Below are 17,362 nucleotides of genomic sequence, written 5' to 3' on the forward strand. Positions count from 1 at the left end.
TGGAGGAATTATACTATCTGACATCAAGTTACACTACAAAGTTATAGTAATCAAAACAGAATGGTACTGGCAGTAAAACAGACACTCAGACCAATGGAACAGAATAGAAAACCCAGAAATCAACCCACATACTTACTCCAACTGATATATGACAATGGCAGCAGAAGCATATATTGGGGAAAGGACCACCTCTTCAGTAAGTGGTGCTGGGAAAAATGGACATCCATGCATAAAAGAATGAAACTGAACCTGTACCTCGCACCATACACCAAAATCAACTCAAAACGGATTAAAGACTTATATAAGACCCAAAACTATAAAACTACTAAAAGAAAACATAATGGGAACACTTCAGGAAGTAGGACTGAGCAAAGACTTTATGAATAAGTCCCCCAAAGCACATGCAACAACAACAACAAAAAACAAATGGGATTATATCAGACTAAAAAGATTCTGCACAGCAAACACAGCAGAAAAACAACCTACAGAATGGGAGAAAATATTTGCAAACTATGCATCCAAGAAGGGATTAGTATCCAGAATACACAAGGAACTGAAACAACTTAACAGTAAATAAATAAATAATCCAATTAAAAAATGTACAAAGGAGCTGGACAGGCATTTCTCAAAGGAAGATATATGAATGACCAACAGACACAAGAAAAAATGCTCAACATCACTAATTATCAGGGAAATGCAAATCAAAACCACACTAAGATATCATCTCATGCCATTTAGACTGGTCATTAACAAAAAAACAATAACAAATGCTGGTGAGGATGTGGAGAAATGGAAACCCTCCTACATAGTTGGTGGGACTGTAAATTAGTGTGGCCATTATGAAAAACAGCATGGAGGTTCCTCCAATGACTACAGATAGAAATGTGATATGATCCAGCAAACCTACTGCTGGGTGTATACGCAAAAGAATGGAAATTGTCATGTCAAAGGGATACCTGTACTCCTTTGTTTATTGCAGTTCTATTTACAACAGCTAAGAGTTGGAACCAACCTAAATGTCCATCAACAGATGACTGCATAAAGAAAATGTGACATAAAATACTATATAGTACAATATAATACTACTCTGCCATAAAAGGGAATGAAATTCTGCCGTGTGCAGCAACACGGATGAACTTAGAGAAAATTATGCTAAGTGAGATAAGCCAGGCACAGAAAGAGAAATACCACATGTCCTTACTCATAAGTAGGAACTTAAAAAAAGTAAAAATTAAAAAGTAAAACAAAAAAGAAAGATACAACAATCACAATAGTCTGTTGAACTCTGAAAGAGAATGGAACCAAGACTAAAAAAGGTGGGGGAGGTGGAAGGGGAGGGGGTTCGGCAAGAAATTGGTATAGGGCCACAAAAAAAATGATTACATTGTATAATGATGAATATAGTAATTAACCTGATTTGAAAAAATAAAATAAAAATGGTACAATGGTTAAAAAAAAAAAAGTGATAAAGGAGAAAATATCAACCTATCGAGTGCTGGTAAGGTGTTCAGCCATGTTTTATGTATTTTACATAAGGACTCTGTTGACTTGATAATATTAAAAACCTTTGTCCATTTAAAAAGAAAAAAAAATCAAAGACTACCACCCACAGACCACAGGAGCTTAAGGGAAGAGGAGAAACCCACAATGTTCATGAAGGAGTCACAAGTCATGGCATGAGTGTGTTCATGAAGGAGTCACAGGCCATGGCAGGAGGGAGTAGGGACAGCTCTGATCATTTTGAGCACCAGATGCTTCTGAGACAGCCTGTGGGGGGGGTGGACAGTAGCTGTAGCACACAGATTAGCCTCCAGAAGCTGGCAAAAGACACAGTGGTGCTCTTCATGTGAACTTGCTTGGAGACTGCAGGGGAGAGGAGGGCTTTGGAACACACCATAGCAGCCCACAGACCAGAAAAATCATTGTCAGGGTTCCCCCAGGCCCGCATAGGAGGGGATGCAATCAACCAGAGAAAGAAGTCACCGAGAGGTTGGAGAGTCATCGCAAAGGACACATGCACAGCTATCCCCACAGGAAGCATTAGGAGTGCAGGGGAAAAGCTGGCCTGCCGGGAGATCAGTGGGGTGTAGTATGGGCAGCTGGTTTCAGTGGAGATCAGTTGGGATGACAGAACTACAGGGGGTGCATCCATAGTAGAGATTCAGTCCCAAACCAAAATTTCCACACTGCCCAGTAGTATCTATGGTGACCTCACAAGACCCAGAAGTGATTAAAATGCCAACAATTAAAATTCTATCTTCACAAAAAGCCTTACCCACAGAATCAGCAGCAAAACAGCAATTAAGCTCAAGCACAGACCTCAAGTTCAGGTCCCACATGAATTTCTTCTGAATCAGGAATTAAGAACAGAACAGCACATTAGTTCCAGCGCAGAGTCCAAGTGGTGGTGATAGGTATTAATGCACCACTGAATGAAAAAACACCACAGACCAGACACAAAATTCTAGTATTAACCAGTAAATATCTAACACCACTAAAGAACACCTATAAAACCTAGAAGAGGCAGCAGAGTCCTCAAATGCCCAGGCATCACCATAAAGAAACAAAGTTCAAGAAAGAACAGAGAAGTATGTTGCCACCAAAGAAAACCAAAGTACCAGCAACAGACTCAGACAAACTGCAGATCTATGAAATGTCTGAAAGAGAATGCAGAATAACCCTCTAAAGGATGTTCAGGGAGTCACAAGAATATACAGATATAAAATTAAATAATAACTGGAAAAGAATTCAGGAGGAGAGGAGAAACTTGACAAAGGGATAGGATCAATTCTTCAAAAAAAAAAAATCTAGAAATATAGAATACATTATCTGAGCTGAAAAACTCAATAGACAGCTCCAACAGCAGACTTAATCAAATACAGGAGATAATCAGTGAGCTCAAAGAGAGAACACAGGAAATTATCCCAGAAGAGGAGCAAAAAGAATAAGAAAAAAATGAAACAAATATGGCAAATATGGGACTCCCTCAAGTGAAATAACCTCCATGTAACTGTCATACCCGAAAGAGTAGAAAAACCATGTGACCTACAATGCACACTCAAGGAAAAAATGACTGGAAATATCACAAATATGGAGAAAGATGATAGGATCCAGATAAGGGAAGCCCAGAGATCACCAATCAAATTCAATCCAAAGAGGAACACTCCAAGACATATCATAATCAAATTATTAAAAATCAAAGACAGGAAAGAAAACTGAAAGCAACACGAGAAAAGAAACAAATAATATTCAATGGAGCCCCAATAAGGCTCTCAAGTGGATTTCTCAGTAAAAACTCTTATAGGCCAGAAGAGAATGGATGATATATTCAATGTGCGGAAGGAAAAAGACTGTCAGCCAAGAATTCTGTTTCCAGCAAAACTAACATTCAAATATGAAGGAGAAATAGTCTTTCCCAGATAAACAAAAGCTAAGGGAATTCATCAACACTAGACCTGCTTTACAAGAAATGCTAAAGGGAATTCTTTAACCTGAAAGATGACAACACTAACAAGTAGCACAAAAACATTTGAAGGTATATAACTTATTAGTAAAGTAAGCATACAAACAACCTCAGAATACTCCAATGCTGGGGCTGGCCCGTGGCTCACTCGGGAGAGTGCGGTGCTGATAACACCAAGGCCCCGGGTTCGGATCCCATATACGGATGGCCGGTTCGCTCACTGGCTGAGCGTGACAACACCAAGTCAAGGGTTAAGATCCCCTTACCGGTCATCTTTAAAAAAAAAAAAAAAAAAAAAAAAGAATACTCCAATGCTGTAAGGGTGGTGAATAAACAATTTATGTCCTTTATATGAAGACTAAAGGACAAACCTAACAAGACAATAACATGTACAACAACCATATAAGAGATAGGCAATATTATAATGTGTAACTTAGAACAAAATATCAAAAAATGGAGGGAGAATAACACCAAAGCATAGAGTTGGCTTTGTTTTTTCTTTCTTTCTTCTTAGATACTAAAGTTAAGTAGTTATTAGTCTAAAAGAATCTGTTGTAACTACACCAAGTTTTTTGTTAATCCTCATGGTAACTGTAACACAAAAACTTATGAGACATACTAAAAATACATACTGACAAATCAAAACATATAGAGAGGAAAAAACTACTTGACCACAAAGGAAGATAGTAAGACTGGAAAAATGGGAAAAAGGATCTACAAAACAACTGAAAAAGAAACAACAAAATGGCAGTAACAAGTCCCTATGTACCAATAATAACAATAAATGTAAACAAATTAAATGCCACAATTAAAAGACACAGTGTGGCTCAAATGGATTATAAAACAGGAACCAACAATATGCCACCTACAAGAAACTCACTTCACCTATAAATACCCATACTGACTGAAAGTGAAGGGATGGAAAAAGATATTTCCTACAAACAGAAATCACAAATGAGCTGTAGTAGCCATACTTATCACAGATAAAATAGACTTCAAGCCAAGGAAAGTTTAAAAAGGTAGGGAAAGCCAGTGCATAATGAAAAAGGAGTCCATTCAACAAGAGGATACAATTCTAAATATAGTCTCACCCAGCTTTGGAGCAACCAGTTACATAAAGCAATTCTACTGGACCTAACAGAAGAGATAAACACCACAATACAATAATAGTGGGGGACTTCATTACCCCACTTTCAGCAAAGGACAGATTGTTCAGACAGAAAATTAAACAAGAAACATCAGAATTAATCTCTATTCTGGGCCAACCGGACCTAATGAACATTTAGAGTACACTTCATCCCACAGATACAGAATACATATTCTTCTAAGCAGCACGTGGAATATGTTTTGTGATCTGAAATAGACCATATGTTAGGTCACCAAACAAGACTCAACAAATTTTAAAAAACTGAAATCATATAAACTACTTTGACCACAATTGAATAAAACTGGAAATCAACAACAAAAGGGACACTAGAAACCTTATGAATACATGGAAATTAAACATGCTCCTAAATAACAAATGGGTCAAAGAAGAAATCAAAAAGGAAATTAAATAATTCCAGGAGAGAAATGAAAATGAAAACACAATATACCGGAACCTACAGGATACAACCAAAGCAGTTCTAAGAGGGAAGTTTATAGCAATAAATGCTTACATCAAAAAAGAACAAAGACTTCAAATCAACCACCTAATATTACACCTCAAGGAAGTGGAAAAACAAGAACAAAGAAACCCAAAATCAGTACAAGTAGAAAAATAACAAAGATCAGAGCAGAAATAAACGAATTAGAAATGAAAAACACAAAAGATCAATGAAACAGAGTTCTTTGAAAAGATAAACAAAAATCAATAAACTTTTAGCTAGACTAATGAAGAAAAGAAGAGAGAAAAAACTAAAATGAATAAAATCAGGAATGAAAAAGGAGACATTACAACTTATACCACAGAAATACAAAGGATCATAAGAGACTACTATGAACAACTATACGTAAACAAACTGGAAAACCTAGAAGAAATGCATAAATTCCTGGACACACACAACTTACCAAGGTTGAATCATGAAGAACTAGAACACCTAATCTGACCAGTAAGACTGAAGCAGAAACAAAAAGTCTCCCAACAAAGAAAATCCAGGACCAGATGGCTTTACTGACAAAGTCTACCAAATACTTAAAGAAGAACTCATCCCAATTCTTTTCAAACTCTTCCAAAAAAACTGAAGAGATAACACTTCTAAACTCATTCTGGGGGGCAAACATTAACCTCATACCAAAACTGGAAAACGATACAAGAACAAAAGAAAACTACATACTGATATCCCTAATAAACACAGATGCAAAGATCCTCAACAAAATACTAGCAAACAGAACCCAACAACACATCAAAAATATCATTCACCACAATCAAGTGGGATTCATCCCAGGGATGAAAGGATGGTATAACATTGCAAATCTATAAATGTGATACATCACATCAACAGAAAGAAGGAAAAGAACATATGATCATTTCAACAGATGCAGGAAAAGTACTTGAGAAAATCTAACACCCCTTTCATGATAAAAATACTCAAGAAATTATATATAGAAGGAATGTACCTCAACACAATAAAGGCCATATATGACAATCCCATAGCTAATATCATACTGAATGGACAAAACACATTTCTAAACTATTCATGGGTCAAGGATGAAACAAACAACATGGGAAATTTTGAAAATTTCAAATTCAAGAATAATGAGAAAACAACACATCAAATTTCATACCATACAACTAAAGCAGTGCTTAGAGAGAAAAATACAGCTTTAAACATTTATATAAGAAAGGTCTAAAATGAACACCTTAAAGTTTCAGCTAAAGCAGCAAAAAATATATGCTAAGTATATCTAAGTAGAACAAGAAAATAAAGAGAAAACAAAAAATGAAAGTTTATTAAAACAAGGGTAAAAAATGATAAACACTTAGACAATTGAAGGAAAAAAAAAAGAAATCAGTCTCAAGAACGAAAGAGGAGATATCCCTACGTACATTAAGAGTATAAAACAAAAATTGAGTCTGTCCTAGGTTCCTGGCACACACAGATCCTAAAACAACTGGAATTTCCTGAGTGGACAGGAGTTTATTTTATTATTCATAGCAAGTTCTTTTTGAGCATACCTGAGTTTATGCTAATGAGGTAATTTAGGGTAGGGGCCCAGACAGCCTCAGGACAGAGTTTGTGACCAGAAAGACAAAGGGATTATAGGGTTGGAACTTTCAGCCCCACACACCAACCTTGATGAAGGGGGTGTGGCCTGAAGATTAAGCTCTATAAAAACTCTTATATAACTAGATTGGATGAGCTTTCAGGCTGGTGAAAATAATGAGGTATTGGGAGGGTATGCATTGAGAGGGCATGGAAGTTCAATGAACCACTCCCCTCTATACCTTGCCCTATGTATGGCTTCAATCTGTCTGTTCCTGAGTGGTATCCTATTTATAACAAACTGGTAAATGTAAGTAAAGTGTTTCGCTGAGTTCTGTGACCCATTCTAGCAAATTATCAAACAGAAAAAAGGGGTCATGGGAACTCCCGATTCATAGCCAGTCAGTCAGTAACATGGGGGGGCCCAGACTTGGGAATGGCATCTGGAGTAGGAGCAGTCTTCTGGAACTGAGCCCTTATCTTTGTGGGATCTTTTGACACTAACTCCACATGGACAGTGTCAGAGTTGAATTAAATCACAGGACACCTAGATGATGTCTGGCAGGTTGGAGAATTGCTTGGTGTAGAAATAACCCACACAGCTGATGTTAAGAAGTGTTGTATGAGTAGAGAGGAACAGTGTTTTGTCAGAGGAAAATGAGAAAAAATGAATACATTTATATAACTCATTTGACAACAGATGAAACAAATTCCCTGAAAAATAAAACACAATTTTGCCAGAAGTTGAAACTGAGAATGTCCCTCTATCTAATAAAGAAAAATGAATTCATTCTATAACACTCCTCCACAAACACACCAAAAACTCCAGGACCAGAAAGTTTCACTTGAGAATTCTACCAAACATTTAAGAAAAAAATAACATCAATCTTACATAAACTCTTTCAGAAAAGAAGAGAAAACACTTTCCATTTTATGTTCCTAAATCCAACAAGGATATTGAAAGAGAATAATAGCCTTCATTAACACGAACACCCAGAACAAAATATTATCAAATCAAATCTAACAATACATAAAAAGAATAATTCATCCGGACCAAAACGAAATCTAGTCTAAGAATTCAAGTTTGTTATAATAGAAAAACAATCAATGCAATCATCATAATGGCAGAAGAATAACCACATAATTATTTTGAGACATACAGAAAATGCATTTGACAAAATTCAACACCCATTTATGTTAAAAATTCTCAACAAATTAGGAATAAAAGAAAGCTTCCTCAACTTGATAAAGGGCATCTACCAAAATGTAGAGCTAAATCACAAGTAGATCAGAGGTAAGAGAGGAAGTGGGAAGGGAATGGAAGGGCAGGGAGCAGAGGAGAGAGGAGAAAAGATAAAGAAGGTGAGAGAAAGGGGAGACAGAGGGGAAAAAAGAATAGGTAAAAAATGTCTCCATTTGCAGATCACATGAGTTTTTTAGGTAGAAATTTCTCAGAAACTACTAGAGCTAAATAGAGCTAATACAAGGATTTCAAAATTAAAAGAATATATTAAGAATCCATGATTCCACAATGATATAAACAAAGAGAAGGGCCAATTAATAAATGTAGAAATGAAAATTATCATTTGGGCAACCACTATATTAACAATTATTTCAAGTAATTTCAGATGCTCAAAGGGGAGAAAATAGTAACTTTACAGTCGAGAAATCTGGCAGACATCACCTTAATCAAGTGATCAAAGTAATATTGCCAACATTAAGACAAAAGAGGTATCACATGCCTTCAGATATGACAAACTAAGGACACATCACTTCTGTTGTATTCCTGTCAAAAGTGAATAATCTGAATCTAGGCATAAGGAAATATTAAACTCAAATTGAGGAACATCCTATAAAATAAACAATACTCTTCAAAAAATCAATCTCATTAAAGACTGAGGAACTATACCAGTTCAGAGGAGGTTAAAGAGACATGGTAAAGAAATGAAACAAGTGATACTGAATTGCTTCTGGACCAAGAAATTTTTTTTTTCTTTTTCTGTAAAGGACATTAGTGGTAAAAGTTCTCTTACTTTATACTATATCAATGTTAATTTCCTAATTTTGCTAATTGTACTATAGCTATATAAAAATTCTAAAGCAAAATCAATAGGCAATTACAGAAATTTGGAAGTATAAAATAACTATATAAAGACCACATGTTTGTGGCTTCACTTGCTTTTCAATTCAATTTCAACTATTTCTCAATTATTTAAACATTATTTTTAAGAAAGGTAAAGTAAGCCATCCTATAGTTGTAGCATAATTTCTATAACCATTCTATTATGGCAAGGCATGTTTATTTTTCCAGAATTTTTGCCTATATAACTAATACTGGTATATAATCTTTACCTAATACGTTGAATCATTCCTTACAATAAATGCCACATTTGGTATATAATTACCAAACCAAATGCTTTTAGCATTTGCAATATGTATATACTGCCAAGTTGTCTTCCTGGAAGACTACCAACTCAGCTCTCCCTCTCCCTCCATCCTTCCATTTATCCTCCTTCCCCCAGCCCACACTGTACCTAAGAGTATTTACTATTTTGAAACATCCCTTTGATTCTAGCCATAACTATTAGATGACTTCTTTGGTATCTTATATTGCTTCATATTATGCTTTTATTATTAAAGAAATTGAGTGTCATTTCTTATGTGAGCTGAACATGAATTTTCACCTTTTAACCATGTCCTTCACCAATTTTTCTTACTATATTTGGTGCTTTCATTAAAAAGAGGAGATCAGTATCAAAGCTTTTCGTATTTTGAAATGATTAAGTCATTTACCTACCATACTTACAATATCTTTCCCAACTGGGGTTTAAATTTTGTTTGTAGTACTTTCTCATATGCAGGTTTCTTTCTTAATTTCTATAGTTCGGTTGGAACTTCAATCATTATTTAACTATCTGGTCTCTTTCAGTAAATGACAGAAAAAGAAGCTAAATTGCCATCAAATGGTTTTACCCAGTTATGCCAACAAAATGTTTTACCACTGATCTGCATGAACCACCTTTACCACAGATTAAATTATTAATTACTTTTTGGCTGGATTTTTAATATTTGTTCTTCTCCTTTTGTAACAGTAGTCTTAGAGCACATTTTAACAGCTAATGGAATAAATGCCCTCATCATTTACCTCTGAATCATGCTTACAAATGTTGGATTTTTTTTTTTCTTGGAATCCCACTAAAATTAATAATTATGTTTATTGGTCTATCCAAATTGCTTTAATCTGTTTTAATATTTTATATTTTTCTTGAAAACTACACATTTCATCAAGGCTGCTTTTGTTTTTTTAGTATACATCAGCAGTGCCTTAATTTTTTAAAATCTACTCAGCATCATAATTGCTAATTTCAATTTATGTTGCATACGGGCTTTTCGTAAAATGTTTCTACAGTTACTATCTTATGGTAATGTAGCCTCCTGAGGTGAATGCCTAGTTCATTTATTTTCACTCTTATCTAAAGATGAAAGCATTTACTGTTATGAATTTTAGTACAAAGCTAACTGCATTCCATAAACTTTTGATATATAATGTTTTCAATAGTATTATTTTTTGAATAGTTTGTATCTGCATCTGGAAAAAGGTATTCAGAGAAGTTAGTCTACTCTCTTCCAGATTTTTTATTTATTTGGGGTTCTGATTCAGAGAATGCAGATGGTACAATTTGTCCTGTTTTAGAATCAATCCATTTTTCTAAATGCTCCAAGGACTACTACAATGTGCATCTTTGGATGCAAAATATAAAGTGAGACAAATACCTATTGGTCAAAGCTTAATACATTTCAATCAGAAAAAAAAAAAAATTCGAAGTCCTTAGAATGGCCTAAGAAAGCCATGCATAAGTGTTCTGTTATTTTTATCCGTCATCTACCTTTCTCTCTCTTGTTCACTCCTCTCCAGCTACACTGGACTTCTGGACTATGCCAGGCATGCTCCTACCTCAGGGCTTATTTCCTTGTTGTTCCCTCTGCCTAGAACTTCTTCTCAGAGAATATTCGTTCATTCTTTTTTATTTGGCAGCTGGCCAGGACAGGGATCCCAACCCTTGACATTGGTGTTATTTATCAACACAACACTCTAACCAACTGATAGCCAGCCTTGCTAAGTGTTTTTTTTAATTATCTATAAATTCTTCCAAGTTTTTGATATGAGGACAGCAATATGAGTAGGATTTCTTGTGGGTGGGGATCAGGGAGATATTAACACATTGTGTCAGTGCACTATCTCAAACCAGAAGTCTCCTTCACTACGTAATACATAATAGTAAGATATTCTAAAATACAAAAACAAACAAACAAACAAACAAACAAACAAACAACAACAAAAAAACTATTCTAATTGCTTTTCTTCTTCCTCCAGATTCATTTTCTCCTGTTTTCTAGCTCATGGGATTTGCTAGAAATTCCAAAGCAATGTTATATAAATGGTAACCTAGGAAACCTTTTCTTCCTCTATCTAGAGTTTACCAATGCCTTCTAGCCAAAGATTAATAAGAACACATCTGTAGTTGAAAAAGTTTAATTTATTGCTCATTGCAATGAAGATGGCACACTAGAGGTAAGTAAGAGGTGTCTCAGAGAGTGTTAGAAACAACTTACAGGATTTGGGCTCATGTTAAATAAGTTGAGGGAGGATTCAAGGAAGTGTGGCTTCACTCTGGATTAGATATTGTCAAATGGGACTAATATTATGAATATCTTAATAAACCTTACCTTGAAAAACAGAAGACTACAATGAGGCTAAAGTTGTGACTGGTAAAGAACTATCAATCACTCAGTAGTCAGGATAGGGGTGTGTTTGGTATTTTTGTGGTTTGTATAGTGACTTTATTTTTTTATGTGATAAAGTTTATAGAGTGATCTTGTTTTTTGTTTCACTTTATCATATTCATAAAGTGGCCTTGTCTAATGATGTTTTGTGAAATTATGTTCTAAAGGAGAACATCAAGACCTAGCTATGAATGTCAAGCCAGTTTCCAGACTCAAGGACTGCTGTTCTCTCTCAACTCTCAAGTTCTCAGGGTGTATTTCAATTCAAGCCTTTAAAGCTTCTCCTGATACAACCCAATATAACTTCTTAAAAAACAAAAAGCAAACAAACAAAAACCCAACACCTGAATCTGGCATTTTCATGGCCGTTTAGAAACAGATATAAACCCATCTGTGAACTTACTATAAAAAAAGAATAGGCAAAATGCAGGCATGCACATCAAGATAACATAGAGAGCAGTCACATAAACTACCACTAAAAGTAAGAGAGGAAGTCAGCCATGTTTTGGAAAAATAAAATAAAATAAAGAAAAGTAATATGACCCAAAAGAATTTATTTTCCACTTTGACAAAAATAACGGCATTGTTTTTTCCACATAAAGTGAAAATACAAAGGAATGTGCATTAAAAGCACACCTCACTTTTTTCTTTTTATTATAAAGGATAATATTAAGACAATTTGTAAATCTGAATAAGTTCTAGGGATTAGATAATAGCATTGCATCAATGTTAACTTCTTGAATTTAAAAATAATTATATTGTTATTACATAAGGCAATAACCTGTTTTTAAGGAAATACACCCTGAAATATTTAAGAGTAAAGAAACATATGCCTGAACCTCACAAGCAATCCAAAGAAAAAAATTATATGCTTATATACGTAAAAGAAAGATCGAATGTGAATGATAAACAAATGGGATAAAATGTTAGCGTTTGAATAATCTGGATGAAGAACATGAAGGAATTCTTTTTAGTATTCTTATAACTATTCTCCAAGTCTGAAATTATTTCAAAATAAAAAGTTAAGAAAAAACATCAAGCCTAAAAATTGGTTTGACAAATATCAGCATCCCCAAGTCAAAGATAAAGAGAATAAAATTCAAAATAATCATACAATTAATTTGAAAAGGTAAAGCTAGTGTCTCTTTTACTCAAGCCTGTAGTCTACATTCCATAGAAAAGCTAATGTTTCAACATAATGATGGGTAATTCAGCAATAAATTATAACTTTCATATCTCTAAGACAATGCCTTAATTATTCATAATTTCCTCCTAAAGTATTTCCTTGCTCTCAAGGTCTGTTTTTACCAGTAAGTTAAAAAAAACTTTAAGCTCTTATCATTGACAACCAAATAAATGTTGATTCTGCCATTATGCATCAGAGCTATTGAAGTCCTAATCAACACAACAGCATTCAAAGCAGCTGTCTTTATGACAGGACATTTCAGTAAACTAATCTATGATTTGACAACTCAGGTGATTATACTAATGGTACCACTAAAACATACTGTTAAATATATCATTTACCTGAGAACTGCCACTGAAACCTGGAGGTTGGCTGTATTCTGTGGAATCAATAATACTACTGCAAAATGAAGAAAGGAAAACATGACTTTAGCATTTACATTATTTTAGCAACAGAAAAAGTAGATCTAAAATATGTCACTTATAAATCCAATGTGTCGAATTTTTAAGCAAAAGAAAAATTTATCACCAATAATTTAAGTAGACATCAAATACACAATCTATAAACATAAAATCTGCAAATATTTAAGCAGTTTACCTCTTCACCCCATCACACTTCAAACACATATCAAGAAAATATGTCAATAGGGAATAATCAGAAGGCAGGGGTCTACATAGATTTCTTTACTTCTATTTCATTCTCAGATAGATTTATAAGTTGTTTGAAACTTTAAGGAAAAGAGGGTATTGGGAAAAGAGCACAAGCATGCAAGCAAAAGTTATGGATAACAGAACCTACTCTGCTACTAAAACACCATGTTCTCTTGGACAGTTTACCTTCTAGTCACTCAGTTTCCTCGCCTGTGAAATACGGTGAGTGGAAACTAGCTATTGTTAGATTATCTGGAGTCTCTTCCAGTTCTAAAATGTTGTAATAAAGCCTCATGTGAAAAAAAACTATCAAAATGGAATAAATGATAAAATAACAATAATCTGTCTTTCATAACCCCAAATTGTACTGGTTTCCTCTGCCCTGGCCCAACATAATCTGCTTTCTGCACTGGTTCTTGTTATTTATGTCTTCTGTACATTCTCCTACCTAACCCTAGAAAAACCTCCAGAAGTCCAGACTACCTTTTTCTTCCTCTCTCTTACCATTTCATCTCTCCTATCTCCCTCCCATCTTTAAAGTAAATTAGAATATTAAAACTATCAACAACTGCAAATTGCATGACATATATACCAACCATGATAAAGTGAATTGTTTGCTTTTTATATATCATCCTTTCTTTGTTCTACTATAAACATGTTGATGTTCTTGTCCACCCTAATGAAATTTAAGCAATTGAGAGTACTAATTAGAATTGTTAACTACAAAAATACACAAAATCATGAATTACTTTAGTATTGAAATAACCTCAAAGATTCTAGAACATGAGAGGTACTCTTAAGACTACAGAGTTTGAATTTTACCCCTTAGCAGCTAATCTTATTTGACCTATAGTTTCCCAATCTATTAAATGACGAAGACAGTGAGAGAGGTGTGAGATTTAAATGAGATAATGCATGCAAAGTTCTCAGAAAGATACCAAAATATGGTAAACATTCAATAAATTTAAGTTCCTATTTTTAACAAAATTAGTCAATAAAATAAAACCTCACATTTTCAAAAACATAATAAATTACAGGAAACTGTCCTCAGAGCAGTCTTTTTTTAAAAAGCAACACATATTAATAGGTCTTAATTCATTATCTTCTTAACTGGTCTATTATAAAACTCAATTATACAAGAAAGAGCCTTTAAAGGACTTACAATATAAATACTATAAATGGAAGAATTCACCCACTCTTGTAATGGGTCTCTTTTGATGAAATATAACCAATGCTCACCTTCCCTACAGAGTCATGCACTGATATAACAAAATCACAAGCTATTTCAGTGTACTCCAGCCAGGGACTAATAGGGCTAATAATGTGCACATGACATACATTCAAATATTTCTCTATTCCTTTTACTAATGAAACCCAATCCTCTAAAATTTGCATGACATTAATAAAACTGTGTAGTTGCATATTAAGAGGCCAACAGAACAGAGCAATTTCTAGCTCCGATATGTTTTATGGTTTTATGATTCAGAATTCTTTGACTGAAAGCCTGAACAACGATATTGATATCTGTGTATATAATAGTAATAATACTACATTTCAAATATGCTTAAAAAATACTCATCAAATTTGTTGAAGATATTGAAATTACAGGTTTTAAATGGTATTTTATTAATCATAACTATGGAGTTTTTATTTTATATTTGGTCTCAATTTTATTCACTAAGAAAAATTTATAATGCATGCAGACTGCAACAAAAGAAATTTAAAAAATAAAACCCTTTAATTCTGCTTTTTTAAAAAATAAATTAGAAGAGAATATTAGAAAGCACTGACAGGGCTGGGTGCCTCTTGATTCTGATGCTATACTACTTCTTACCACTTGATTTATCTATGATAACAACAATATCAACAGCATCATTTATCAAGCATTTACTGTGCACTAGGCACTAACCTAAATAACTTACATTTCACAGCTCTAAGATAGCTACTATTATCATTCTCATTTCTCAAGTGAGGAAACTCAGGCACTGACAGATTATATACAAGGTTACCTCCAAAAGTTCATTTTTGAAGATTTGTATTATCTTTTAATTCTATTTTTCCACAAACTTTTTGAAGTACCCTTGTATTTAGCCCAAGGTAACAATGTTAGGAAAATAGAGAGTTGGATTCAAACCCAAGCAGTCAGGTTCCAGGGTCCACAATTAATGCTCATGCTATGCTCCCCAGGCAATTTATGATCTCAAATTGAAGAATGGGAAAATCCTGCCACTTCATATATTAGAGAGAAATGTGAAAAAACAGCAACCTATAAATGCGACAGAATCATCAATTGTTTGAAATGAATGTCAATAAAGTTATAGAAGATATAAAAATTTAATAAAGACATCAAAAAAATAGCAAGGGAAAGAAGAAATTTTCAGGAGGGTAACTAAAACTGAGTTAGGAATAATATATTTTAATAAAGTTGAGAAAAATAAGATAATAAAATAATTCCCTAATGCTCTTGCTGATGAAAATGAGAAGCTTAGCTAAAAACATAATGTACCTCTTAAGCTGAGGTACAATGGAAATTCAGTTACACAACCAAATATCATACAACTACTCTCCTTTTTAAAAAAAATTTCCAAAAGCAAAGATACGCTTTGTAATTAGAAGACAGATTCTTAAGTCAATTTCACATATAAGGTATACCTATAATGAATAGGTAGCTAAGAGAAAACTGGTTCGCTCTTGGTAAAAATAATAGGTTTACTAATTTTAGATTGGATTTTTATTTGAAAAAAGGATGATGTATTAAAATTAGTAAATACAACATTAATTAAATTATAAAGAGAATTTTTAAATCTATGACCAAAATAAAGCACATTAAGATCATTTTCGGCTGAACATAAAGACAATAAATATGAGATTTTAAAATAAAGATGCAAATTGAATGGACACAAAAAAAGCCATATACATGAAATTAGACTAACTGCTATCACTTTTTTTATTATAAACTTAAGACAGAGAAAAATAAACGCACACATTTAATAAACTATATGGGATTTACTAAACAGAGAAAACCTATTCCTTTTCTGTATTTTACATATAATTATTGAACCCCCAAAACAAAACATGCTAAGTAACAAGTAACCTGAAAAAACTGTGACATAAATTTTTAATACTTTAATAATTTTTAATTGAATTTCAAATTAATGTAAATCCCATTTGCTAAATAACCAAATTTATTGTGGCCCCAATTTTGCAGATGACTCCAGAGATACTAGAAATCAGTCTTCAAGTTCATTTTTTAAATTCCACATAGCCTTTAAAATTTGATACAGTAGTCAAACAAATCATCCAAAATCCATGTGACTCATCTGACAATAACAATAATTGCAGCAGCTAACATCTATTGAGTCCTCACTATGGGCCAGACATTATTCTCATTTCTTTAAATGTATTATCACATTTTATTATCACATTTCATTAGTCACTAAGGTCAAACTGCCAATAAGTTGTGGAGGTGAAATTTGAAACTAGTATTATAATTCCAGAATCATTATGCTAAGATTGCCAAAGTGACCTGTCTCCTCTTCTTGAAGAATCACTCCCCTGCCATTCTGAATAGAAAGTTTCTATTTATCTTCTCCTCAATGTTTTATTCTCAAGTCTGGGATGATTTCCAATCTTCTCATCCCTCAAGACTTTATAGGCTTTAGAGTAAGGATGCCTGGGTTAGGATACCAGTTATGCCACTAACTGTACAACACTGGGCAAATTACTTCACCTCGGTGACTCAGTGCTATGGTTTTGATGTGGTTTGTCCCTGCCAAAACTCTTGCTGGAATTTGATTCCCCAATGTGGCAGTGTTGAAAGGCAGGCCTAATGGGAGGTGTTTAAATTACGGGTGGAACGTGGGTGGCTTGGTGCAGTTCTTGTAGTGAGAGACTGGATTAGTTCTTCTGTAAATGGATTATCTCCTTCCAGAGCAGGATATTATAAAGCAAGGAAGTTATAAACCCTTTGTGCTTTGCCCCTGAGTCTATTGTTTTACTGCTTTTGGAAATAAACAACTTTGCTTGGTAGAATTTCAAAAATATAAAAGAATAAACTCAAAGGAATAAGATTGACAAGACTGATCTGCCTCCA

General features: G+C 33.9%; 1 protein-coding gene across 3 annotated transcripts in view; it reads right to left on the reverse strand.

Moving 5' to 3' along the window:
• COP1 (COP1 E3 ubiquitin ligase) overlaps positions 1-17,362 on the reverse strand; it is a 277,815-nt gene that overhangs the window by 167,417 nt on the left and 93,036 nt on the right. For all 3 annotated transcript variants that reach the window (XM_063104898.1, XM_063104897.1, XM_063104899.1), the window contains exon 9: positions 12,961-13,018. In XM_063104898.1, coding sequence (XP_062960968.1) covers positions 12,961-13,018 — 58 coding nt within the window. The remainder of the gene's footprint in view (positions 1-12,960; positions 13,019-17,362) is intronic.

The sequence above is a fragment of the Cynocephalus volans genome, chromosome 8 (genome assembly GCF_027409185.1).
Source record: "Cynocephalus volans isolate mCynVol1 chromosome 8, mCynVol1.pri, whole genome shotgun sequence".
NCBI classification, from domain to species: domain Eukaryota; kingdom Metazoa; phylum Chordata; class Mammalia; order Dermoptera; family Cynocephalidae; genus Cynocephalus; species Cynocephalus volans.